The sequence below is a fragment of the Anopheles ziemanni genome, chromosome 3 (assembly GCF_943734765.1).
Source record: "Anopheles ziemanni chromosome 3, idAnoZiCoDA_A2_x.2, whole genome shotgun sequence".
NCBI lineage: Eukaryota > Metazoa > Arthropoda > Insecta > Diptera > Culicidae > Anopheles > Anopheles ziemanni.
The window spans coordinates 66824832-66850879 of record NC_080706.1 but is presented as its reverse complement, the minus strand read 5'-3'; the positions used below and the strand labels follow the sequence as shown (position 1 = coordinate 66850879).

The 26048-nt window shown below is 42.5% G+C and overlaps 1 protein-coding gene across 1 annotated transcript in view; it reads left to right on the top strand.

The window, feature by feature from the left end:
* LOC131285303 (serine protease snake-like) overlaps window positions 1-9223 on the top strand; it is a 79150-nt gene extending 69927 nt beyond the window's left edge. The window contains exons 6-7 of the mRNA XM_058314158.1: window positions 9049-9091; window positions 9166-9223. Coding sequence (XP_058170141.1) covers window positions 9049-9091; window positions 9166-9223 — 101 coding nt within the window. The remainder of the gene's footprint in view (window positions 1-9048; window positions 9092-9165) is intronic.
* The last annotated feature ends 16825 nt before the right edge of the window (window positions 9224-26048 follow it).

The following is a 26048-nucleotide window of genomic DNA, read 5'->3' as shown; positions in this document are numbered from 1 at the left end:
CTTGTTGATTAAATAAATTGTCGTTAATTCAGATAAGAATAATGGAAATTGTTCTAGAAAATGTTAAAAAAATACATGTTAAAAAAAATTGTGAGAATGAATATACGAAAATAAACATCCGGTACATGACTTTTTGCATTTTTCTAGCTTAAATCATTCAAACTGAAATACTGCCTAACATTCGAAGTCAAGGAAAAATGTGTACGAAGGACAACAACACGAACCGCCCGGAAAATTTATCACTTATCTGGTGCTGTGGGCTATTCAAGGACTCAAAACAAAAAAAAAACTGCTGGCATCCGACATCTAGCGGTTGACGTACAAAACGGATTCCCCCGACAACGAGCTGAGATTATGTTCTAATTGCTAGCAAGGAAAACAGTTTTCCATAACAGTGCTTCATAACAGTATTCCATCTTAAAGGGGGCGGAAATCGCCTCCGATTCACAACAACATACCATGAAAACGGAATTACGCTCTGGGTCTCAGGAAAGATAAAATAGCCTTAACACGGAAGGCAAGTATTCCTAGTAGGAGAATAACGAGAATAATGAAGCCAGAATATGAACTGGAAGGTCATTCACAGAGTAGTTTTACAGAACTATTTTACTCCGAAGACGGTGAATAAAACACATTTATCTAAATTAATAGTCTACCCGTAGTTTGGGAAAAATCACAATTCATAGTGCACCACATAGCGATAACTTTATAGTGCCTGCTATCTTACCACATTTCGCTTGGAATTGAAAAAGGAAACATTTCGGTTACCGAAACCTTAAGAGAAACCAAGAGCAATCATACCAAGGGTGCTGCCATTCCTGGCATTCGTTCGACCGTGCAACTGCACATAAGTCTTGGCCAACGGGGAAAGTCTTTGCAAGAAAATAGAAATGCAAATTGGATGCAATTAAGCCACACGTCGTCGGCGTCGTCCTTGTCCATATCCTTTTACTTTCGTGTGCGTGCGTGTATGTGCCCTTCCGTTCCATTTCCGCCAGCTACGAATGTTATGTGAACTCAGGATTTGCCCCAGGGTGTGGCTGACTCGGAGGGGAAAATGCTGATTTATGCTAAGCGTCGGAAAACGGGGTACTGCCGTTGATGATTGTGGGTTTCGCGAGACTAAGGTGCCCCAGCTCTCGGTGGAAATGGGATGCAAAAAGGGGATTTTTTCCACCCAAGAAACGCCTAAATACATGGTATCAAAATGCTACTCAACACTCCTAGCTATCACGAAAGCAAGGATTCTTGGTGGAGTTTTCCCTCCTCGGGTTCTCTACGGCAGAGCGGAGATTTTTCTAACAAAGCGGTGAAGGTAAAGTGTTTTGCGTCGGTTTTCCCACGGTTCCAAGAAGTCAATTACCATCCTACCGTAACTATTATGCATTTGAGTTTTCCTTCAGCAGCGGAGGTCTTATGTGCACATGCTTTTTATTCTTTCAAATCTTCATGATAACAAATTGCACCGGGAAAGTTCAACACACCGTTTTAAAAAACTGCAACTATTGTGGTTGAATAATAAAGAAACGAAACCCCTAATAGCATTACTCTATGAGACTGGCGTTGCATCATCCTTCTACAATTGTCACTAATACTTGGTGAAGAAATGCCACTTAAGAGCAGACGGAACACAACGTTGAAGATCGAAACGCGTACGCACTCAGAAAGTATGAGAAACAATCGTCATTTTTTCCCGAACTGAACCAACGATCATAAGGGCTCAAGCGTGATTGAGAGACACATACAGGCAAAAGTCTCGTCGCAATAAGGCGGAACGTTGCGCAGAAAAACAATGAACCATAGAACGATGATCAGATAAACGTAGGTTTGAAACTTAACACTGATTGATTCTAAAACCAGCTTTCCTTTTAATAACAAAATTTTTAATAAAAAAAAGTGTGCTATGTGTCAGGAAAAGTTCCTAGTTTTTAGACGATCAATTTTATCATCTTTTCCCTAACTATCCTACCTATAATGCAGCGTTGTTTTAGCTGATCGTCCGTTATTTTAACAATTGCTTAGTCTAAGCATCTAGTTTCGTGTAGTTCATGTCCTTTAGATGCATTTCTACCTTGGGACCCACGATCGTACCTGACGCCGGGACGTTACAGTTAATCCTTGGTTTTTTCCTATATTGTTTCTTGATTCCGTTGTTTACCATTTTTTACCTAGGCTTTTACTTTGGTATCGGGTTTTTTGGTTGTTTAATGATTGTATACCTTTCCGGTGCAAATTGGTTTTCCAAAATATTTCCACCCGAATTGATTTAAAAAAAACATGTCGCTAGCACCTTTCACATACGACCCACGCATATCCTTTTGTACTCGGTGTTTCAGTTGTTTCTAGTGATATTCAAATAGAAACAATTATTTCTGTGCAAAAAAGGTGGAATCTTTTGTTTAGTGAAACGCCATTGAACATTATTTGATTCAGTAGAATCAACGCCAGTTTTCGAAAGTTTTCAAATTTACATTTAATTGTTGTGATTTTTTTTTTTCATTTACTTACTTTGTAGCGAGGCATGTTGAAAAATATCATATTCTTGTTGCACAGAAGAAAGCGAATTTGTATGTTGAAGAACAGAACTAAATTATGGTTGACAGAAAAAGGTTCCAATACGTGACCGAAAGAGAAAAACGTTTTTTTCATCTTTGTATATGCCGATGCCACTTGAAGGAAGCGGGGGTATAGCAAGAGAAATACGCCGAAGCCAAATTGAAACAATGTTAAACATTCAGTCGTTGCACAAACATCTGGTTGCAATAAAAACTCTGCATGAAGAAAAATCAACAGAACCTACATAACCAGGCCGTACCCGAATGGGTACGTTTTCGAAACATGACATCGAAGCCACGCCGCGCCGCGCAACGCAAACCCGGCGCTGCGCAGACCCCGAAGATCGCTGGCGTAGCATAAAACGGTTATGGAAATCCCAAACACACACCCAGTTCAGGTCAGAAAAAGGCAGCCGTACCTTCACACGACCATTCGGCTTATGTAGTTACAAACACACTTAACGGGTAGAGCTGGAACGCGCGCTTAAGTGTGGAGAGTTTTGAAGTGGCTCAAGCAGAAGCAAAACTCTACTCGCCGAAGGAGGACGTCAAGTCCGTCCGGAGCGATGCTCCGGAGCATACCTCCTTCCGTTAAGGTTTAAGTGCAATAACCCTGCGCAAAAGTACACGTGATTAAAGTATAAGCAGTTTAATCATCCGCTTAAGCGTGAAAATTCGATTAAAAGAAAAGTGAGGTAAAGTGATTTTAATCGTGAATTTAAGCCAGAGGTTAAGCTATTCGATTGACGACAAATGAAAACGACGTGTTGTGATGTGAGGTGTAGACACTTTATGGAAAGTGCATAAAGTGTGCAAAAAACTAAATCGTGCGCATTGAAAGAATTTTTCCACTTTGAAAACATCACAACAAATAAGATCTCAAACAGGAAACTAAAGTGGTGAAATTTAAAAAAAATATTCGTGCAGTTTTAGTGCATTTCTTTTGCTCGAGCGAGCGTGATACTGATTTTGTCAAAATGGCACGCTAATTATTCACAATAAAAAGTTATACATTGTGGTTTGACTTCAAAAACATAAAAAAATGAATAAGATAAACAGTGGAGAAAGGAAATGAAGTCAGCATAATATGTTGCTGCAAGTGAACCAAAGTAAAAGAGGAAACCAAAATACTCTTGGCGTATGCATCAACATCACCCAAGTTTTTTTGAACGTGTGGAAAATGGTGACAAGCAGAAGACCAAAACAATTCAGTGGACATTATATAAACAGTTTGTGCGCAAGAATCGATCGCGTCGAGGGCTCAAATTTCGGCATCGACGTTATGTTCGAAAGACGAAGAAGAAAACGAGCGAATAAGGTTAAAATCGAAGAGTATGGCTGTTGAAAAGTAAGGAAAATATAGTGTTTGACTTATTTGTAAATGAAAACAGAGATCTTATTTGAAATTACTATTTAATCAAAGGTCAGCAATTGGTGTAATAGAGTGTAACACGGCGTGGAAGTTGACCCATCGTGTTTGCAGCAGCACAGAAAGGCGCCAACAACATAAAGCAACCGTAGGATCTACCGAGGACGACGGAAAAACAGACCATGAGCAGATCATCAGCACCGATGCCAACACCAGGATACAATGGATCGCTGAAAGCTAAGTTTAATTCAATCTTATTTTGGAGAGTTATCCCTTTCCGGTATTTCAATGATTCGAGTTTTGAAAGGCTGAGGTTTCGGTGGGAGGATATAGCGTATTCTAAAGATTTAAATCAAACCGTTTGAGAAAGCGTTGTTTGCTGATAATTCCATAGCTCCAGATTGTATAAGCTTCTGTTTCAGAAGTCATCTCAAGAAAAGGACTCGCCTTACGAGTCGTGGCCAGCATTAAACTCTTTTGATTTGCATTAATTGCCTTAGTATTATATTTTAAACTTAAAGCTCAAACTGTTGCCGACAGTATTTGTTTGCATATAAACTTTTTTTTTGGTTTTGGGTGTGTCCAGTGTGCGTTCGAATGTCCACAGAGTTTTCGAGTAGGAGTAGACACTTGCCTCCGGTTCCGTCTTTACGGTTCCTTACGTTATGGTCCTTCGTAGCACGAGTTCAGGTTTGGGACGCATGGCCGACTCCGAAGGAAATTTCAAGGGTTCCTTCAACAACTTTCTTCTAAGTTAATTCAGGTTTTAAGCACGGCCTTCAATACTTAGTATAGTCCCTTTAAGATTTCAAATGAAACTTTTTTATAAGTGCTTTAACATTCATAAGCTCTAACAAGAGTGGTCAAACACTCCATTCTACATCACCTTTGATGTACTTTCAAAGTCGATTCATATTTTTCATGTACCTGAATCTGGCTTCTCCGCTAGTTTTGTCAGATGCTTTTTTTGAATATAGACCAATTGTTTGCGCTGCTACCGAAGTATGGAAGTTCTCTTAACGTTGCGCGTTTGAGAAATGTGCTGTCGTTTATACTGCTTTGATTCAAAGCTGCAATGACTGCTTTAACTGCAGTATCTTGACCGGCGATCATCGGCCAAAAGTATCGGCTGTGATTTGTCGATCTTACACTTTGAAATGCATGGAAGCATTTCAGATGAGTTTCAGATGTAAACGATGTGGATCTCCTGGTTTTGAATAATAGTGAGATCTTTATCGCCACTCACCTTGGCCTCTGGCTTTGATCCCCATAGACCCATCTTGATTTCTTTCAACTGTTTATGTGTCTCGAGTCTTCAAGCTTTCGGATGTCTCAGTAAACTAGTAGAATTGCTTTTATGTTTGTATGTGGTTTCATTTATTCGCGCAACATTCGTTTTTCAGTCACTGTTTTCGTGTAAATTTTTGATATCACTGCTGATTTTCATTTCCACTTTCACTGTTTCAAATCTTTCGGGCCACTGTTTCTTTAGATGTTGATCATTTTTCCATTTAAGTTTTTCGGATGTTCACCAGAATTTTTTCAGATTTTCACTTTACCTTTTTTTTCCAGTGTCTTTTAGTTTTCTTTCGGATTCACTGTTTGCTGGAATTTTCGGATATTCACTTTTGTGTCCCTTTTCTTTCAGTTTCCCTTGGTAATAAGATTAGTTTTCTTTTTCTCACTTTTTTTTTTATTGTTTTTCAAGGATACTTGATTCTTAATAAATCATAGTGCAAATCCACTATGATGGCGTATGCCCTTTTTCCTTTCAAGTAACCTTTTTTGTAGAGGGAGTACGTTTCCTTGATCTCCTCCCAGGTTTTTGCTGCTGCTGCTCCTAGCTCTGCGGCTAGTTTTCCGCTGTCCGCCGTAGTCTCGTGTACATCCTTCTCGGATGGGACGTATCCGTAACCACGGATATACACTCCTTCTTCTGGCTCTGACGTCACGGTCGCCATGTAAACGATGTAAACGATGTAACCGGGCTCGTTCTTTCTACTGTCCGTGGAGCGCTGGGGGTTTGGACTACCGGGAGTGCTGCTGTCTCGTAGTGATAATTTATTTGGACGCGTGTTTTTCCTTATTGAGCGTCGCGGACAGACTGGGCATCTTCCGCTTGCCATGTACTTTATTTTATAACATTTAGTCGGTTCTTACAATTGGGTTAGTTGACATCATTCGGGTTCCTGATTGGTTAGTTTTGAATTGCCCTACTTGCACTTACGGGTGCATCGGTTTATGTTTACTGCCTTGTGGTTCCTGGTTCTTGGTTCTTGAATTGTTTATAAACTTCCGTATGGGGTTTTCTATCTTGTCTGCAAAAATGCATCTTTCTTGTTGCATCGTTATGCACTCGATTTCGCTCGGCGGTTCTTCCGCTTTCTGTTTATGTTATTGAAAGTTCTTCCGCTTGAAGCGTTCGCGGTGGTCACGCTGTTTGTTATTGTTTGAGCGTGGCTGTGCCTTTACGCGTCGCGATGCGCTTGCGAGTTGCGCTGTTTCGGTTTCGATGCATTGGACAAAATCTGCTTACGTTTCGTCTTCGAATATATAGGTCAGTTGGTTTGAGTATGGATGAATTGACATTGTGGTACAAAGTATGTTCGGTTTGAATCGTTCCGATTCTTCTTGTGACATTGTCATCATTTTAAGGCTGTATAGCATAAGCATGCTACACAGATATTGGAGTAAAAAGAATTTCGAGTCCTTTCCTCGCAAGTGTGTTGGTGAAAATATCTGCTTTATTACCATTTTCAAGCGCTTTCATACTAAACCGTTCCATATCTTCTGATGAACATAAGCTGTAACGAAGCGGATTGTCCAGTCGGGCGCGAAAGTAAAGTCGACCGAGTGCGTCGTCGTTTCTGACGCGAGAATCTTCACCGGATTTGGAGGTCCGTCGATTTCGGTATCAACGTGTTCGGCCGGTGTTGTGACGTGCCAACAACGGTGCAAACAACGTGTGATACTTTGATCTAAAGTTAAGGGAAACCGAGAACCCGGTCCGCAGCGTGACGTGCCGCTGAACGGAGAGGTGTTCCGCGAATTGTCCTTAACTCTTTTCGGACAAGGAGTTGGGAATGCTTGGCAGCGTGACCGGTCCGAGCCGTGACTTGCCGGCAGCGGAGAGGACCACGCAGAAGCGGGAAACTTATTGAATCTTCTAAAGTTCCGTCCGAGCCGTGACTTGCCGACGTCGGAGAGAAGCCTTCAGAATTTTCGCTAAGTTCGGGAAGGGTTTACGAGAAGCCGGTCTGCAGCGTGACGTGCCGCTGAACAGAGCAGAATCTAGCGTAAGTTCGGAAGGGTTTGGGTACTTCGAGAACTAATTTCGGATGAACTTGAGTAAGGAATTTCAGGTACTTTACTCGTAGGTGTCCTGGTGAAGATAACTGCTTTATTCAATTTTCTGATCGCTTATTTATCGAATTGATTACATTTAATTAATGAGCGCGAGCGAGATAGAAGATCTCGCTCTAATTCCAGATCGCCCCCTGCTGCTGGAGAACGTTACATGGTTTCGTTCTCGTCACACGTTCTATTCCTAAACGTTTCACTTTCCCCTAATGAGAAAGCGAGGGTTGCAGCGTCGATCGATATCGACCCACTTGACGCTTCGTCGCTCGATCACGTCGATCGCGCTAAGATTAACCCTTTATCGCGTGGGGCGTCTGGTTATCGTCACGTTGACGTGACGATTCTGGATATAAAATTTTCCTTAGATGGAAACGTTGTTATTAATAATCGACCCGTTGGTCTTTCGAGCGCATGCATGCTCGTTTCTTGCGGCATCATGCATTGTCGCCTATTCCTAAAAACGTGGCTTCAATGCACACGATATTTTTATTACTCGCACTCGAAATTTTCATCTGGAAAACATAAAATTATTTTGGGTTTTCTTTCGTTGCGTTAGTCTCGCTTTCTTTCTTTGTTACGACCTTCTTGTCCTAACATTTCTCGTCTAAATATGAATATTTTCCTCCCACGACCTTTCCCGCTTTTCTTTCTATTCGTGGTCAGGGGCAGAATTTCCTATCCGTTGGCATTACGAACGAAACATATCGTCCGTCGGTAACACCGCCCCTCGTAAAACGCGTATGTCAAGTTTTACGAAACTATTAGACGATATTTAAAATTTTTTTTTTTTTTTATATTAAGATTTCTTTCAAGAAAAATGTTTCTTTCGTTCTATCTAGCTACTTTTAAAAAAATATATAGGTTTTTTTTTTTTATAAATTTTCCTTTTCTTTTATTTTATTTTAAGAAATTTGTCTTTTATATATATATTTTTTTTGTTATATGCGACCCAAATAGAAGTCGCTAGCGAGGTCTACCATTATGTGGTAGACCTCTCTTTCCGTTTTCTTGTAGGTCAGCCAATCGGCGACCGTTTCTAGAATGGCCAACGGAGGCCTTCTACGCTCCGCCCGTGCGGTCGCCACTCTCTCTTTTAGCATATCACGAATATAATCGTGATAGCATTTTTCATGTAGTGGGTGCATATCTTATCGATAACGTGTGCGTAGCGGTTGGTCGATGTAGCGGCTGGTCGACGGCGGATCGGCGCGTTGATCTGCTTAGCGGCTGGTTGGCTTTAGCGAAAAATCGGCACAGGTGGCTGGCTGGTCGATCGTAGTCGTCGGTGGAGATCGGCGCGTTGATCGGCTTAGCGGCTGAAGGTGGCGGATGGCTTGTAGTAGGCGGCGGTTGCGAGGACGAGTGGATGGCTTGTAGTAGGCGGCGGTTGCGAGGACGAGTGTCTTCACTGGAGTCGAAAACGAAAGTGAAGCTGCGTCCTAAATTTCGTCGACGGTATCCTCGAGAGGTCCTTTAGAAAGGGACGGGTACAGACTAGCCGTGCGTTTAGCTGTCTTCTTTAGCCCTTTAATTACCGTCGAGGGTCGTTCTTCAAGTGTAACTCTCGTCCTTGTTGCGGTATTTGCATTCTCGTTCGAAGAGGATTCCATCTTACCCTTCATGTTTTGTTTATGGGTAAGAAGCGACGTAAGGGAATCCCAAAACGCTGCAATTAGCTGCCATCCGAAACCGTAAATGTCGAAGAGAATCCTTCCATGGATTATTGTGTCCATGACGAATTTGATCGTTCTGCCGTTGATGTAGATGCCGATTGTAACGACGTGGAATTGCCCGATCAAGTGCGAAGGTAGCTTGACCGTATGCGTCGGTCGTCTCCAACGCGAACACCTTTTACTGTGCATTCGACTCCTTCGGCTTTAGTATCAACGTGTTCGGTCCGGGCCGTGACTATGCCGACACCGGAGAAAACAACGTGTGATGCTAAAACCTGGACTTGACGATAACCGAGAATTCGGTCCGCGACGTGACTACGCCGCCAACGGAGAGAGATTCCGGCGAATTATCGTTAAGTCTTTCGGATAGGGTTAGGAAGCTGGTTTTTGGTACGATCGGTCCGCGCCGTGACTACGCCGACGACGGAGAAATCGCGACCGAGGATGGGATAGAACCTTGGATCGTTCGAGAGTTTGGTCCGTGCCGTGACTACGCCGACGCCGGAGGAGACGCCCTCGAATTTTTCTCGCCCTGAGTATTTCGGATTGGGATAGATAGGCTGATTCGGTACGATCGGTCCGCGCCGTGACTACGCCGACAACGGAGAAATCGTAACCGGGTTGGAATTGGACTTGCGGATTTTCCGAGAGTTTGGTCCGTGCCGTGACTACGCCGACGCCGGAGGGGACGCTCTCGAAATTTCCTAAGCCCTTGGGGCCAGGAGGGAATTGAACTTGTGGATTTCCTGAGAGTTTGGTCCGTGCCGTGACTACGCCGACGCCGGAGGGGACGCTCTCAAGATTTCCTAAGTCTTTGGGGTAAGGTTGCTGAAAGGGTAAAAAATGATTACACCGGACTTCCTTTCCTCTAAAGCGTCGAGGTTAAGATGATGCTTTATTCAGAAATTTCTTTGGCTTATATAGCTAAGTTGTTCCTATCGACTAAGAAGCGTGGGCGAGATAGAGGATCTCGTTCTAACATTCGCGCTTGCTAATTACATTCGATCTTGCATTCATGTTCGCGGTTCTTTCCGGGTTCCGTTGAATTTAATGTCGAACTGTTCTATGCGTGGTTACATTGTTGTGTCTTTCTGTTTCGGCCTGTTTCCGATACATGCGTTACTATGTTTCAATCTGAATTTAGTTAGTTCGTTATAGGCTTCAATGTTGCGTTTAGCCTTAGATTCTATGTTACGCATTCGGATCTTATGCTGGCCACGCGTATTCGGATCTTATGCTGGCCACGCACTTGAACCCTTATGTCGATCGCGTAAACAATTGAAGATTGTTTACGAGGTCGGTCGGAGCGCAACGTCTGTCAACGCGCTCTCTCGCTACGTTCGATCGTTTGTTATACAATGTTGTATCGTTAGTTCGATTCTCCGGATTTCGGTATTGTAGATACATTGTTACATCGCGCCCGTTCGCGATCGAACATGATTTTTCATGATTTGTCTCCTAACAACAAACATGCTTTCATTGTTTAGATTGACTCTTTCCCGCCATCTGGCTTTTCTCTACATTGTCGCCAGTTCTTTCTGGCGTTTTCAATTTTCAACTTCAAATATTGTATCTCTTTGTCTTGGTTTGGTTTCAATTTTCAACTTTAAATATTGTATCTTTTTGTCTTGGTTACGAACGAACATATGGTAAAACGGATACGGCCTGTTTTACGCCATGGTTTCGGATCATTTTCTTTCGTTTGTTCCCGTGTACAAAAAGAAAGTTCTATTTTCTAGTTTATCTTATTTATTTGATTCTTATTTCTGTACTTAACTTCTTCTTCTTTTTTTTAAATCCTTCCCAGCGCTAAGTCGCTGGAAAGGTCCGCGAAAATAGCACAGGCTTGTCTACCTGCTATCTTGAATCGGCTCCATAAGACTATCGCTTCTACGATAGCCTCTGGCATTCTAACTTGTTCTTGCCTGCACGTATCTATAATGCTCTCAATGGAATCGAGGATACGTTCTTCGTTCGTTCTATCCATCTTGGCCGGTACTGGTTGCAGCAGTTGATGCTTCTTTGATGGGCTCGACGGCAGCGTGTGCTTCGGCTCGGCGGTTGATGTTAACGGGTTGATTCTTCGGATCGGCGGTTGGTGTCAGCGGGTTGATTCTTCGGCTCGGCGGTTGATGTCAGCGGGTTGGTGGGCTCGGAGGTTCACTTGGAGTCGTCGATGGCGCAAACGAAAGTGATGAAGTAGCGCCCTATGCAAAGTGTTTAAATGCCATCCGGAGTACTTTCTTCGAGAGAAGGATACAAAGTTTCAAAGGGCTTGCTGGCATGAGGCGTTCGGAATTGTTTTAGTGGTTTTTCCGCCGGCTCGTCGTTTACATTGTCAGCAGCCTTTTCCTTCATATGTTTCTTGTGTGTGAGGAACGATGTGAGAGAATCCCAAAACGCTGCTAGCAGTTGCCACCCTAGCCCGTAGATGTCGTATAAAATTCTTCCATGGATTACTGTGTCCATGATGAATTTAATAGCTCTGCCGATTACGTATATTCCAATTGCCGTTGACGTGACGTTTCCTAGCCACGTTGACCACGATATAATTTTCGACCAGTACCTGCTTAGGGCGTTGTCAATTACTTTTTCGGTAACTAGAGCATCGAGAGAGAACCCTTGTAGGTTTGGGTGTCTCCCGGCTATTAGCTTGTGCATTACCGACGAAGCAATTTTTCTGTCGCCTTGTTCGTAGACCATAGTTTTCATCCTTTCTAGGCTTTCAGTGTCATACACGCCACTTTCCATTAGGCTTGGTAAGGGAGTGTATGACCAAGCCGTTATGATCTCCGTGGTCAATTGTTCCGGTGGCGTCGTTTCTCGTAGACGTTGATCGGTCGTGTACCACCTTCCTCCAAACGTGAACTTGGCCGGAAGAAGAGGGGTACAGTCTATCTGAGTCCCTCTTGGTTGGAGCATGCGAGTTACCGGTGTCATGAACATTGATCGGTTGCCGTATTTTACCGGAATTTCCTGGTAACATTCCTGCTTACTGTCATATGTTACGAATACTGGTTTACATTGAAGGACGTACAAAACTTCAGCTGCTACGACTGCTGTGTAACCGGATCGTTTCACCAAGTTGGAGACGAATTCGCTCGGGTTAAGACGTGCGAGCGTTAACTTGGTTTCCATTAAGGCCTTGTCGATCTTACACATCTCCGTCATGACGGTAGTATACACTTCGTTCAATTTCTGTCCCAGGTAAGTTTCAACCAATGTGATTTTTGAGTTGAAGTAAGTGAATAGGTCGAAGTTCTTTCCGTGGCTGTGTCTTCTTTTGAAGGGGGACCGATATCCTTGTAGTTCCAAGATGAAGATTCGTGGATGGTCTGTCACGTAGCTGTCGTATTCGCATATTTGTGTGTTATCGCGAGCCCGGATGGAGAACATGTGTGTTTCCGTTACCAGTGTGTAGACTGCCTTTGAACGGGTTTTGACATCGTCGTCATACGTTTTGTTGACCGTTCCTTCGTAGATTACGTCGAAATCCAACTCCTCGTCCGTCGTCGTGTAGTCGTACATGCTGATCCCATACTCGTAGTACACCAGCGCGTCCTCCCAAGTATACTCAGCCGTTCTATAAACTCCACCTTTACAGGATGAGCCCTTAAGGCTCCCTACAATTAATGTCTGACCTCTAGTTGTATGGTTTCTACGGATTTCCCTAACTCTTGTATCAACCGACAAATATATTTCTCCTAACGATTGGGCGAGTTTGCATTCATTTGGCGTGAATTCTTTAACATTATACGCATATCCGTTCTCATAATCTGAAGTGTGCGAAAATGACCCGCAGTGTCTGATTGAACGTTTAATTACGACTTTGCATTGATGCACGTGCGCGAACATCTTTGGGCTTCTTTGGAGAACCTGAATTTTTTTTTTACCTCTTGCGTAGTTATGTTCTTAGTTTGCGGTATACAAGATGCTACTCCCTTCAACGAGTAGCTAGTAATGTTAATGTCATTGCTGGCGCAACCGTATGCGATTAATCCCTGCGAGATATTCCCAAATACCTGCGCAGTCAGGAAAAGCAATGTCAAAACCACGAGTGAATTTGAAATAACTTCCGTTACCTTTTCCTCCTTTGGGCCGCCCTTCGTCGTTGATCCTTCAGATTCCTGATTAGTTTTTTATTTGAATTTGTCGCAGTTCGATGGCAAGTGAGCCCCGCTGCAAATGATACATTTCAAATTCCATTTTTGTATATTATCTGTGACGCGTCTGTTGTCACGGTAAGAATTTTCCCCAGGATTGGTTCTTTCTGAAAGATGATACTTTTTGGCATTATTAAACCCAGAGTTGCCTTGATTTTCATGCATGTTTACTGTATGATGTTCATTCCGTTTTGGAAGTTGTCGGAGTTTGCTGGCAATTGGTAATAACCAGTTTGATAAATGCGATAATGTGATGATTTATTCATCCTCCTTGAAATCTATCCATTTTGTTTAAAGATGTTCAGATAATTTTCCTACTATTTCATCAATCAAACGATGATCATACAGGTAGGCTTATTTTTCCATTACCTGTATATTTGTTTCCAGATTTTCGAGAGCATCGCTCAATTCTGGAATTTTACCATTATCGACTCGAATTTTTGTAACGTCTCTTAATAGTTCCCGATAAACTAATTCCGTTCTTCCGTATAAATCTTCCAATCTTTTCATAATTGCTGTTACGTTTACAGGATCTAAAAAGAGTGGTCGAACACTTCTTTCCGCATCTCCTTTGAGATATTTTTGAAGTCGATTCATATTTTCCAAATCACTGAAGTTGGCTTCTTTATCAGTTTCGTTAAATGCCTTTTTGAACTTAGGCCAATCTTTTGCTGTTCCATCGAAGTATGGAAGTTCTCGCAAAGTTGTGCGTTTGTCGCTCATACCGCTTTGCTTTAATGCTTCAATTGAAGCTTGTACTGCATGATCATCTGGCAATGGTACCGCTTGTGATTTGCAACCCATTTCGTTTATTGTTGTTTTAGAATTTGTCGTAAAGAGACTTGTTTTTGCAGGACAGTTTGCTGCAGAATATGGATATGAGTCCCAGCAAGTTAATTACTCGCTCCTAGTAGCACGCTGAGTGCTAGAACAATGACACCTTCTCTGGAAACAGGTGCATTCTATATTGATAGATTAGTCCCGCTAATCTGCGAGTTCGCTCCTCGCGGGAGTAACGCTTTGAATTTGTGAGGTAAGTTCCTCTCTGGAGCCACCAATGTTAGCGGGCCGACTTGGGCTAGAACACGCGAAGGATGGGCCTTCAGAGTCCCTCGTCTTTCTGCTAGCCGAGAAATAAGGAGACCGCCCGAGCAAGGGCCTTTACCTTCAGATTCCTGATGTAGCTTTTCGCTAGTTGCTCCAGTCACCAAATAATTTGGGGAGCCTATGCCGCAAACGGGGGAATCCTCGTGAAAAGGCTTTTCGGATAGGGCGGACCCTTCGGATTGAGACACAATAGAATCTTATTTGAGAGGCCAAGGAAGTTTAATAAAACATCGAGACGTTCTCCGTTTAAGGTTTCAATTGAATCTAAACTTTATTTTGAGAATCTTACTTTAACGCGCTTTACAGTTCAACTTCACAGGTTAACACTTGAGGATAACCCTTTGTTATTCCTCTTAGCGATATTATCGCAATAGTTCGGTAAAAAGTTATTCCGTTCGAAATGACGAACACTTCACTAACTTTTCACTTCACTTTTATTAAATGGTTTTAACCTAAGGCTGCCTTTATTGGTGCCTATCACCTTGGCTTCGCCTTTAGGTTACTTACTTGTTTCCTTATCGGAAAAAAGCGGCTCGTTTCTTTTTTAGCGGACACAACGTCTTACACTTGCTATTCTTTAGGTGATAGCACACCTAACACTTTTTCACAATCTGTTCTTTAGGCGACAGTACACCTTTTTTCAAAGCTGTTCATAAGGCTACAGCACACCTTTTAACGAGGATGCGTTCTTCGAATGCAACCCTCGCGATGTTGTATTCCTCTCTGGAGCCACCATGTAACGAGGCGGATTGTCCAGTCGAGCGCGAAGGTAAACTCAACTGAGTGCGTCGTCGTTCTAACGCGAGAATCTCCACCGGATTTGGAGGTCCGTCGATTTCGGTATCAACGTGTTCGGCCCGTGTTGTGACGTGCCAACAACGGTGCAAACAGCGTGTGATACTTCGATCTGGAGTTACGGTAAATTGGGAACGTGACTTGCCGCTAACGGATAGGTGTTCCAACGAGTTATCCTTAACTCTTTTTGGACTAGGAATTTGTGTGTGCTTATTGGCGTGACCGGTCTGCATCTTGACTATGCCGACAACGGAGAGGACCACGCAGAAGCGGGAAACTTATTGAATCTTCTAAAGTTCCGTCCGAGCCGTGACTTGCCGACGTCGGAGAGAAGCCTTCAGGATTTTCGCTAAGTTCGGGAAGGGTTTACGAGAAGCCGGTCTGTCTGAATTTCGAGTACTTTTACTCACGAGTGTCCTGGTGAAAATGTCTGCTTTATTCAAAATTTTGATCGCTTAAATACCAAATCGATTACATATAATTAATGAACGCAAGCGAGATAGAAGATCTCGCTCTAATTCCAGATCGCCCCCTGCTGCTGGAGAACGTTACACGGTTTTCCGTTCTCGTCACGTGTTCTATTTCCCTAAACGTCTCACTTTCTCCTAATGAGAATGCAAGAGGTCGCAGCGTCTAGCGATATCGATCCACTTGACGCTTCGTCGCTCGATCACATTGATCGCGCTAAGATTAACCCTTCAATGCGTGGGGCGTCTGGATTTTGTCACGCTGACGTAGCGATCCAGGGTTTTAAATTTTCCATCGATGGAAACAATGTTACTAATAATCGACCCTTTGGTCTTTCGAGCGCATGCATGCTCATTTCTTGCGGCATCATGCATTGTCGCCTATTCCTAGAAACGTGGCTTCAATGCACACGATTTGTTTATTACTCGCACTTGTAATTTCCATCTGGAAAACATAAAATATTTTGGGTTTTCCTTCATTGCGTTATTCTCGCCTTCTTTCTTTGTTACGACCTCCTTGTCTCTGTTTGAAAAAGGGAATCTTTTCGTCCCACGACTTTTCTCGCATCGTAGTTATCTTTCCTATTCGTGGTCGGGGGCGAAATTTCCTATCCGTTGGTATCACGAACGAAACATATCGTCCGTCCGTAACACCGCCCCTCGTAAAACGCGTATGTAAAGTTTTACGAAATAATAAAGGACGATATTACAAAATTTTTCGGATATTAGGACTTCTTTCTAAAAAATGTTTCTTTCCTTTTCCTACCTACTATTAAATTCAGGTTTTTTTGTGTGTTTCTAATAGTTCTTTTTTTTATTTATTATAAAAGAAATTATTGCATTTTTTTAAATGCGACCTAAATAGAAGTCGCTGGCGAGGTCTACCTTTATGTGGTAGACCTTTCTCTCGGTTTTTTTATACGTTAGCCAATCGGCTACCGTCTCGAGAATGGCCAACGGAGGCCTTCTTTGTTCCGCCCGTGCGGTTACAACAATATCCCTTATCATATCACGAATGTAATCGTGATAGCATCGCTCGTGTAGTGGCTGCATTTTTTTTACGTAAAGGTTCGGAGAATGTTAGTGGTAGTGAACCAACCCATTTTGATATATTTTTATTTTACTTCTGCACTTTCAAATATTTTTCGGACGTGTTCCTGAATTTGAAAAAAAGACGTATTGCTCACTTTCTTTCTTGGATTCACTGTGTAATTGTTTTTTCTGTTGGTTTCGGATCACTTGCTGTAAAAGTCACTGCACTGCCATGTAGTGTAAAACCTTTCTTTCAATGTTTGTAAAAAAAAAATTTTTTTCGGATATCACTTTGTTTTTTCGGATCAGTTTTTTTCCTTTTCCCCTTTTCTTTCGGATTCCCTTGATAATTTAAAAGTTTTGTTTTCTTCTTTTTCACATTTTTTTTATATTTACTTTATGAGCTCATACTGAGCGTCGGCTAGTATGACATATGCCACTTTAGCTTTCAAGTACCCGGAGCAGTACTTCTTTTCCGTTTCTTCCACCGTCTTTAATACACCTTCTGCTGCTGGTCCAGCTCGTTTGCCGTATTTCTTGCAGCTCTTGATTAGTTGCAAAACCTCCTTATCGGTTGAAATATACCCATAGTTGGGTATGTACACTCCAAGTCCTGTCACGGTCGCCAATTGTTGCAGGGGGTTGCTCTTAGGGGGTGAAAGTGCTGCGGTGGTCCAGGGGGATGATTAAAACACAACTTGTTGTTTCTGCGTCTTCTGAACTGGGACTGAACTCGGACTGAACTCCTTTCGTTCAGCCTCATCTTTATTTTATAGTAAAAGTTTCTTTGTTACAATGGTCATCTGTTTAATGTTATCCTTTCCTGAGTTTTCCTGGTTTGCCTGGAGAAAGACCTTTTTCCTGGTTCCGCTTTGAGTCACTTCGTCATGCGCTCGGTTCGACGCACGGTTCTCACGCTTTCCCTAGGTGTCGTATGACACACGCCTATGCTCCGTTAGCGCCTCGAAGGTCGGCGTTGTGTTCTTTCTAATTTATGACTCATTAGCTTAAGAGTGGGTTGACATTGAGTTTCGTTGCATGTTATGCAACATTGTAACCTAAGTCAAGGTTCTTCCTTCTATGGGTCACAAGTGGTTGGTGACTGCAACATTGTAACAGTTACATGGTTTGTGTTTTGGGTTCTGGGTTCTGGCTTTCGTCATAACTTTCCTGACTGTACATTGTGTTACCAGGTGTGGTTAAAGAATGTTGTGTGGTTCTAGCGTGTTTCGTTGTGTTGTTACAGGGTATGATAAGTGTGATGAGATGTGGGTTTGAAATATAGTGTGTGATATGATAAGGATACGTGGGAATTGTGTGATGTGCGTAGCGTATGCTACACAATGTAAAAAGATTTCGGATATCACTTTATTTTCGGATCTGTTTTTCCTTCTCCGCTTTTCTTTCGGTTTCGCTTGGTAATTTATAAAAAATTTTTTCCTTTTTTTTATACAATTTTTTTTACTTTATTAGTTCGTACTGGGCGTCTGCCAGGATGGCGTACGCCGTTTTACCCTTCAGGTAGCCCGTGCGGTATTGTTCTTCCGTTGCCGCGATTATCTTCAATGTCTCCGTAGCTGCCGGCCCGGCTTTTCTCCCGTAGCGTTTGCAGCGACGGATCAGCTGCAGAACCTCTCTATCTGTGGGTATATACCCAAAGTTTGGTACAGAAACTCCACGCTCTTTTGTCACGGTCGCCATGTGGTGTATATCTTTAAACGGTCCTTCTCTTCAGGTGACGAAATAAAAAGACTTCTTCTGATGTGTGACTTCTCGACGGTTGAACTGGGACTGAACTCCTTTCGTTCATCCTCCTCTTTATTTTATAGTCACTTTCATGTTCACTCACATCATTTCACATATTTCACTTTCTGAAAAGTTTTCTTTCGTTTGAATTTTTCGGATGTTCACTTTACCTTTAAAATTTCGATTTTACCCTTCAATGTTTCTTTCAATGTTTGTTTCAATTTTTCTTTCGGATCACTTTAATCGATAAGTATGGTGTTTTTTTTCTCACTTCAGTGACATGTTTATTAGGTAATACTGCACATCCGCGAGGATGGCGTACGTCTGTTTGCCCTTGTTTCTTCCCTCCTTGTACGCGACCATCGCGTTTTCCGCTTCTTCTCTGAGGGATGTGGCCACAGCTCCAATTTGTTGCGCCAGGCTGGTGCACTCCTGTGCCAGTTCGATGACTTCGTCGTGGACGGGGATGTATCCGTAGCCACGGATATATACTCCTTCTTCCGGCTCGAAACTCACGGTCGCCATGTAAACTCGATGGGGCTGGTTCTTTTGGAATGCCCGTGGAGCGCGGGGGTTCGTCAACGGGGAGTGCTGGTTCTCGACAGAAAATCAAACTCGGTTGGTTTGAGCGCTGCGGTCAGACTGGGCGTCCTCCGCTTGCGATGTACTTTATTTTATAACAATTATTCGGTTCTTACAGTTGGGTTAGTTGACATAATTCGGGTTCCTGATTGGTTAGTTTTGAGTTGCCCTACTTGCACTTCGGGTGCGTCGGTTTATGTTTACTGCCTGGTGGTTCCTGGTTCCTGGTTCCTGAATTGTTTATAAACTTCCGTATGGGGTTTTCCATCTTGTCTGCAAAATGCATTGTTCTTGTTGCATCGTTTGCATTATTTTAAGGGTACATCATTCGTAGTAATTCATATTGTAGGTCTATGATGATGGCATACGCCTTACCCTTCATGTACGCTGACATGAAGGTACTGTATGTTTTTCTTATTTCGCGGAGTAGGTCGTCCGCTGTGGCTCCTAGCTCCTTGCTGAGCTCTTCGCAGTTCTCCAGTACTTCTGCTATTTCTTTGTCTGTCGGAATATAGCCATAGTTTGGCACATATAATCCGGGTTGTTATTCCTCTGTCACGGTCGCCATGCAAAGGTTACTTCTGGTTCGTTCGTGGTGTGAAGTCCACTTTCTTCTATTGGTGGATTGGTTCGAATTGTCACTCTGTGGAACGGGGAGTTCGATGACGGCGGGCTTTCTCTTGTATAGAACTTGGACGAGTCTTCTATGTTTGGACGTCGCGGTCAGACTGGGCGTCAGCTAATATGGCATACGCCATTTTTCCTTTCATGTACCCTCCGCGGTACTTTTTCTCCGTTTCTTCTATCGTTTTGACCACTTCCGCTGCCGTTGGCCCGGCTTTTTCTGCGCACCGCTTGCAGCGGCGGATTAGCTGTAATACCTCGCGATCCGATGGTATGTACCCATAATTGGGTATGTAGACTCCCTTTCCTTGTGTCACGGTCGCCATATGATGAGCTAGTCCTGGATAGAGATGATATGCGCCGACGTCGGATAGAAATGACAAGACTTTTCGTTTGTTGTTTGATGACGTCTGGTCAGTGACTAAACTGGGACTGAACTCCTTTCGTTCAGCCTCCTCTTTCTTAAATAGTCAAACTTTTTTTGCTACAATTGTGCTTAGTTTTAACCTGCATCTGTTTAATGTTATCCTTTCTTGAGTTTTCCAGGTTTGCCTGGAGAAAGACCTTTTTCCTGGTTCCTTTTTGAGTCACTTCGTCATGCGCTCGGTTAGACGCGCGGTTCTCACGCTTTCCCTAGGTGTCGTATGACACACGCCTATGCTCCGTTAGCGCCTCGAAGGCCGGCTTGTATAGAAGTATAATTTTCTTTACACGTTGTTTTTTTTTTCACTGCAATTGCATATTTATTAGTTGATATTGCACATCCGCGAGGATGGCATACGCCTGCTTGCCTTTCATGACTCCTTTTCCGTATGCGGCCATCGCACTTTCTACCTCCTTGCGGAGGGATTTGGCTTCTGTTCCAATCTCTTCGCCCAACTTCCTGCACTCCTGTGCCAGGTTTTCTACTTCTTTCCGTACGGGGATACCCGTAGTTATGCACGTACACTCCGTGCTCCTCCTGTGTCACGGTCGTCATGTGATGTATATATCTTCGGTTTAAACGGGTACTACGATGATTCCAATTCGGAGGACGAAATGGGTTCGGAGTCCAACTTAGGAAGGAGTAATGAAACACGACTGTTGCGGTGACATTTCTCGGACTGGTGTACTGGGACTGACCTCCTTTCGTTCAGCCTCCTCTTTATTTTATAGTAAAGGTTTCTTTGTTACAATGGTCATCTGTTTAATGATATCCTTTCCTGAGTATTCCTGGTTTTTCATATAACCTGTCTTGTAAAGGGAGTATGTCTCCTTAATCTCCTCCCAGGTTTTCGATGCTGATTCTTCTAGCTCTGCGGCTAGTTTTTCGCTGCCCACCGTAGTCTCCTCCACATCCTTCTCAGACCGTACGTATCCGTAGCGACGGAGCCTTCCTGCGGCTCGGATATCACGGTCGCCATGTAAGATGTCCTTTCTTCAGGGGTTACAAGTGGTTGGTGACTGCAACATTGTAACAGTTACATGGTTTGTTTCCACTCCTGTGTTAAGTGCTGCTCACTGTGAGCGTCTTGATTTTGAATTATAGTAAGGGCGTGATCCCCTTTTATTTCGGTGGTTTTTTCCTTAGTAAACCAGCCCATTTTGCTTTCTTTCCAATGCTATTGTTTCAATGTGCCGTGATATTTACTTTTCACTTTCGGATATTTTGAACTGTCGGAAGAACTGTTGTAAGAGTTGTTTTATCTTTTATAAGTATGTTTCTTTTATTTCACCGAACTGTCTGTTGCTCACGTGTTGCTAATTTCTGATGAACATCACTTCTTATTTCATTTCCACTTTTTCAAACTTTCGGATAACTGTTTTTATCATTTTCACTTAAGTTTTTCGGATATCACTTGCTTTTCTTTCCTTGGTATATGTTCACTTTCTGAAAAGTTTTCTTTCGTTGGTTCACTAAATTTTTTTCGGATTTTCACTCTACCTTTTCTTTCAATGTTTCTTTCAATTGTTCTTTCTTTCGGATTGTCTTTTCATTTCTTTCGGATGTATGATAAATCAATTTTTGCGGGTTTTTTTTTCTTTTTCACTGTAGATTCATATTTATTAACTTGTATTGCACATCCGCGAGGATGGAATATGTTTGCTTGCCCTTGTTTCTTCCGCTGTTATACTCGACCATTGCGTCTTCTGCTTCCTTGCGGAGGGGTTCGGCACTCCTGTGCCAGTTCGACGACTTCCTCGTGGACGGGGATGTATCCGTAGCTACGGAAATATACTCCTTGCTCCTTGGTCACGGTCGCCATGTAAGAGTGCTGTGGGACGATCTGCTTCTGATGCTTAACGGGGAAGTGGGGTTCCTGGGATGATAGGCTCGTCGTTGAAATAAGGCGAACACTGACTGAAGTGATGTTATACTGACGACTGAACTAAAAAAAATAATTGCAGATACTTTATGCGATCGTTCGAACGTTTCACTCGATTTCGGATTTTGACGTTACCATAACATAACACCTCTGGGGTCTTTTTTTTTCACAATCAGTTTTTTTTTTCACTTAGTAAGCTGTACCGCAATCACCTCGCTTAAACCTTGTATGATTTCGGATAGTCACTCATTAATTGTATGGATCACTTGCTGTAAAATGGTTTCGGATGTCACTTCCATTTCGGATTCACTTTCAAGTTGTTGCTGGAAAATTTTTCGGATAACCTTTTTGTGTCCCTTTTTCTTTCAGGTCCCCTTTTGTAAATTATGAGATTGATTTTTTTCCTTTCTCTCACTTTAGAGACATATTTATTAAATAATACAGCACATCCGCAAGGATGGCGTATGTCTGCTTGCCTTTAAATTTGCCTTCTTTGTACGCAGTCATAGCTTTTTCTGTCTCTTCCCTGAGGGATGCGGCCTCAGCTCCGATTTGATCTGCCAGGGTGGTGCACTCCTGTGCCAGGTTGATTACTTCCTTATCGACGGGGATGTATCCGTAATTCCTTACGTATACTCCGTGTTCCTCGTTCACGGTCGCCATGTGGTGGTTTAGTTCTAAGTAGTAGAAGCTGTAGGACGATCTGCTTCTGATGCTTAACGGGAAAATGGAGTTCCTGGGATGATAGGCTCGTCGTCGAAATGAAGGTGAACACTGACTCAAGTGATGTTATACTGACGACTCAACTGGGACTGAACTCCTTTCGTTCAGCCTCCTCTTTATTTTATAGTAAAACTTTCTTTGTTACATTTGTGCTTAGTTTAACCTGCATCTGTTTAATGTTATCCTTTCTTAGGTTTTCCAGGTTTGCCTGGAGAAAGACCTTTTTCCTGGTTTCGCTTTGAGTCACTTCGTCATGCGCTCGGTTCGACGCGCGGTTCTCGCGCTTTCTCTAGGTATCGTATGCCACATGCCTATGATCCGTTAGCGCCTCGAAGGTCGGCGTTGTGTTCATTCCAATTTATGACTCATTAGCTTAAGAGTGGGTTGACATTGTCTTTCGTTGCATGTTATGCAACATTGTAACCTAAGTCAAGGTTCTTAAGGTTGGCTTTAACGTACCTTTCGCGGTACTTCTTTTCCGTAGTAGCAACAATATCCATTACTGGTTGCTTCTGCTGCACTTCGGTCACACTGTTTAATAGTTTTTGCGATGTGAGTTTCTTTCACTTAGGTAGTTCGCACGATTTTATCACTTTTTTCGTCGCCTTCTTCATCACGATTTTATACACATATTTTACGAGTTTTTGGATCACCAGTAGTTTGATCAAAACTAGCAGCGCATTCAGCTTCCATTCCTGGGTGGTATGCTGTTTACTGTGAGCGTCCTGGTTCTGTATAATTGTTAGGGCGTGGTCGCCTTATTTTCAGTAGTTTTAGTTTTACTGAACCAACCCATTTTGATATATTTTTATTTAAATTTCACTTCTGTACTTTCGGATTATGTAAACCAATGTTTTTCGGACGTGTTTTTGAATTTGGGAAAAAGATGCTGCTTGTTGTCACCACTGTTTTTATTCGTCGTAGTTTTCGGATGTCATCTCACTTTTGGATATGTGTGTTAACATTTTTCACTTGAACTTTATATTATATTGTATTGAAAAAAATTATATTGTTCACTTTTTTTTTTGGATTCACTGTGAATTTTGTTTCGGATATCACTTGCTGTCTTTCATTTCAGATCACTTTTTCTTAAAATTCCGATTCTTACCCTTTATTGTTTCTTTCAATGTTCTTTCTTTCGGATTGTTTTTTTCCCTTTTCTTTCGGTAATTTATAAGATTAGTTTTTCTTTTTTCACCTCTTTTTATTTTATCAGCTCATACTGAGCATCGGCTAATATGGCATATGCCGTTTTAGCCTTTAAATACCCGGAGCGGTACTGCTTTTCCGCCGCTGCCACGGTTTTTAGGATTCCTTCTGCCGCTGGTCCAGCCTTCTTGGCGTACTTCTTGCAGCGACGGATTAGCTGCACGACTTCCCTATCGGTCGGGATATACCCATAGTTGGGTATGTATACTCCATGTTCGGTAGTCACGGTCACCATGTGGTGGGGTTGCTGCTTAGGGGTTGCTGCTTAGTTCGTTCCTGGATGTAGCGGGGTACTTTTCCGACAGAGTTCTGCTCCAAATAAGTGAAAGACACGGACTTTCCCTAGGTGTCGTATGACACACGCCTATGCTCCGTTAGCGCCTCGAAGGTCGGCGTTGTGTTCTTTCTGATTTATGACTCATTAGCTTAAGAGTGGGTTGACATTGACTTTCGTTGCATGGTATGCAACATTGTAACCTAAGTCAAGGTTCTTCCTTCTATGGGTCACAAGTGGTTGGTGACTGCAACATTGTAACAGTTACATGGTTTGTGTTTTGGGTTCTGGGTTCTGGCTTTCGTCATAACTTTCCTGACTGTACATTGTGTTACAAAGTGTGGATTAGGAACGTTGTGTGGTTCTAGCGTGTCGTGTCGTGTTGTTACAAAGTGTGATAAGTGTGATAAGATATGGGTTTAAAATATGGTGTGTGATATGATGCGTGGGAATTGTGTGATGTGCGTAGCGTATGCTACAGTTCGTATAATTTACTTTTCGTTTCTGGGGAAGATCATTTTTTTGTTGATTATATTTTTCTTTCGCACCACTTGCTGGGGTTTTTTTTGCACTACCAATTTTTCTAAATTTTTCACATTGTTTCATTCAAAAAAATTTCGGATATCACTTTCTTTCAATTTTTCACTTTTACATCACCACTTTTTGGATAGCTTTTCTTCCCTTTAAAATTTTGATTTTTACCCTTTAATGTTTTTTTCAATGTTTTTCTTTCAATCGCTTTTCATTTCTCTCGGATCGGATTTATATATCATTAATTTAGCGCGGTTTTTTCACATTTTCAGTAGTGTTTTATTGATGGATACTTCATTCTCAGCAGATCATAATTTAGATCTACTATTATGGCATATGCCATTTTCGCCTTAATGTATCCTGTTTTATACTTGGCATACGTTTCTTTTGACGCGCTCAAAGTTCCCTTTGCTTGATCGCCTATTTCCTTGGCACGGTTCTCGATGCTCCTGACGGTATCCTCTATGTCTTCTTCGCTCGGGATATATCCGTATCCACGGATGTAGACTCCCTCTGGCTCTGAGGTCACGGTCGCAATGTGGTAGGGGTAAATCCAACTTAGAATGAAACGCGAGTGAATAAGCGGTGGTTAGGTGTGGCGGGGAAAGTATCCTGGTCCGGCGTGGAATTTGGTGAATCAGTAAATAAAACAATACTCATTCTTAACTGATGGTGGTTTACTCGACGACTGAACTGGAACTGGGTTTCGTCATAATTTCCTGACTGTACATTGCGTTACAAAGTGTGGTTTAAGAACGTCGTGTGGTTCTTTCCTTCGGATTCACCGCTGGAATTGTTTTTTGTTTTTGTTTCGGATAACTTGACTTATAACATATTTTTCATTTTATGCACCGTTTATTTTATTAGCTCATATTATTTGTCACAAAATATGGCGTATGCCTGCTTTCCTTTCATATGGCCACTGGTGTACCGTACTTCCGTTTCACGGATGGTGCTTACTGCATCGTTTCGGAGAGGATCTTCCTTTTCTTCTGCCAGGTTGTAACAGGTCTCGATGAATTGCTGCACCTCTTCGTCGATTGGTATGTAACCATACATCGGGACGAATACACCTGTAGTCACGGTCGCCTTGTGATAATATTAAATGTCGGTGCTGATGGTTCGGGACAGTCCTGGAGTTCCTGGGTGATGGGCCTGACGTCAAATTGAAAAGCAAGACCTCGTTGAGAAATCTCTCTTCCTCTTTTTCCTTTTTTTTCATTTGATTAGATCGGCAAAGTCGTCTCACAACTCAACAATTTTAAAGAAGGCGTCTCTTGCCGACACCTTCTCCATACTCCAAAGGGCGATAAGACACCTGATCCTTGGCGATATTTTTTGCAGTTTTGCCTAACTAAATCGCGGTTTAACGCGATTTCCTCTATTACTTCCTTAATTGATGCTGTAACGAACTGGTTATCCGATCAAGTGCGAAGGTAGCTTGATCGTGTGCATCGTCATCTTCAGACACTCTCTCTCTCTCTCATAACTTGTTAAAACACTGCACTCTAACTGATTTTTGTTTCCAGCCG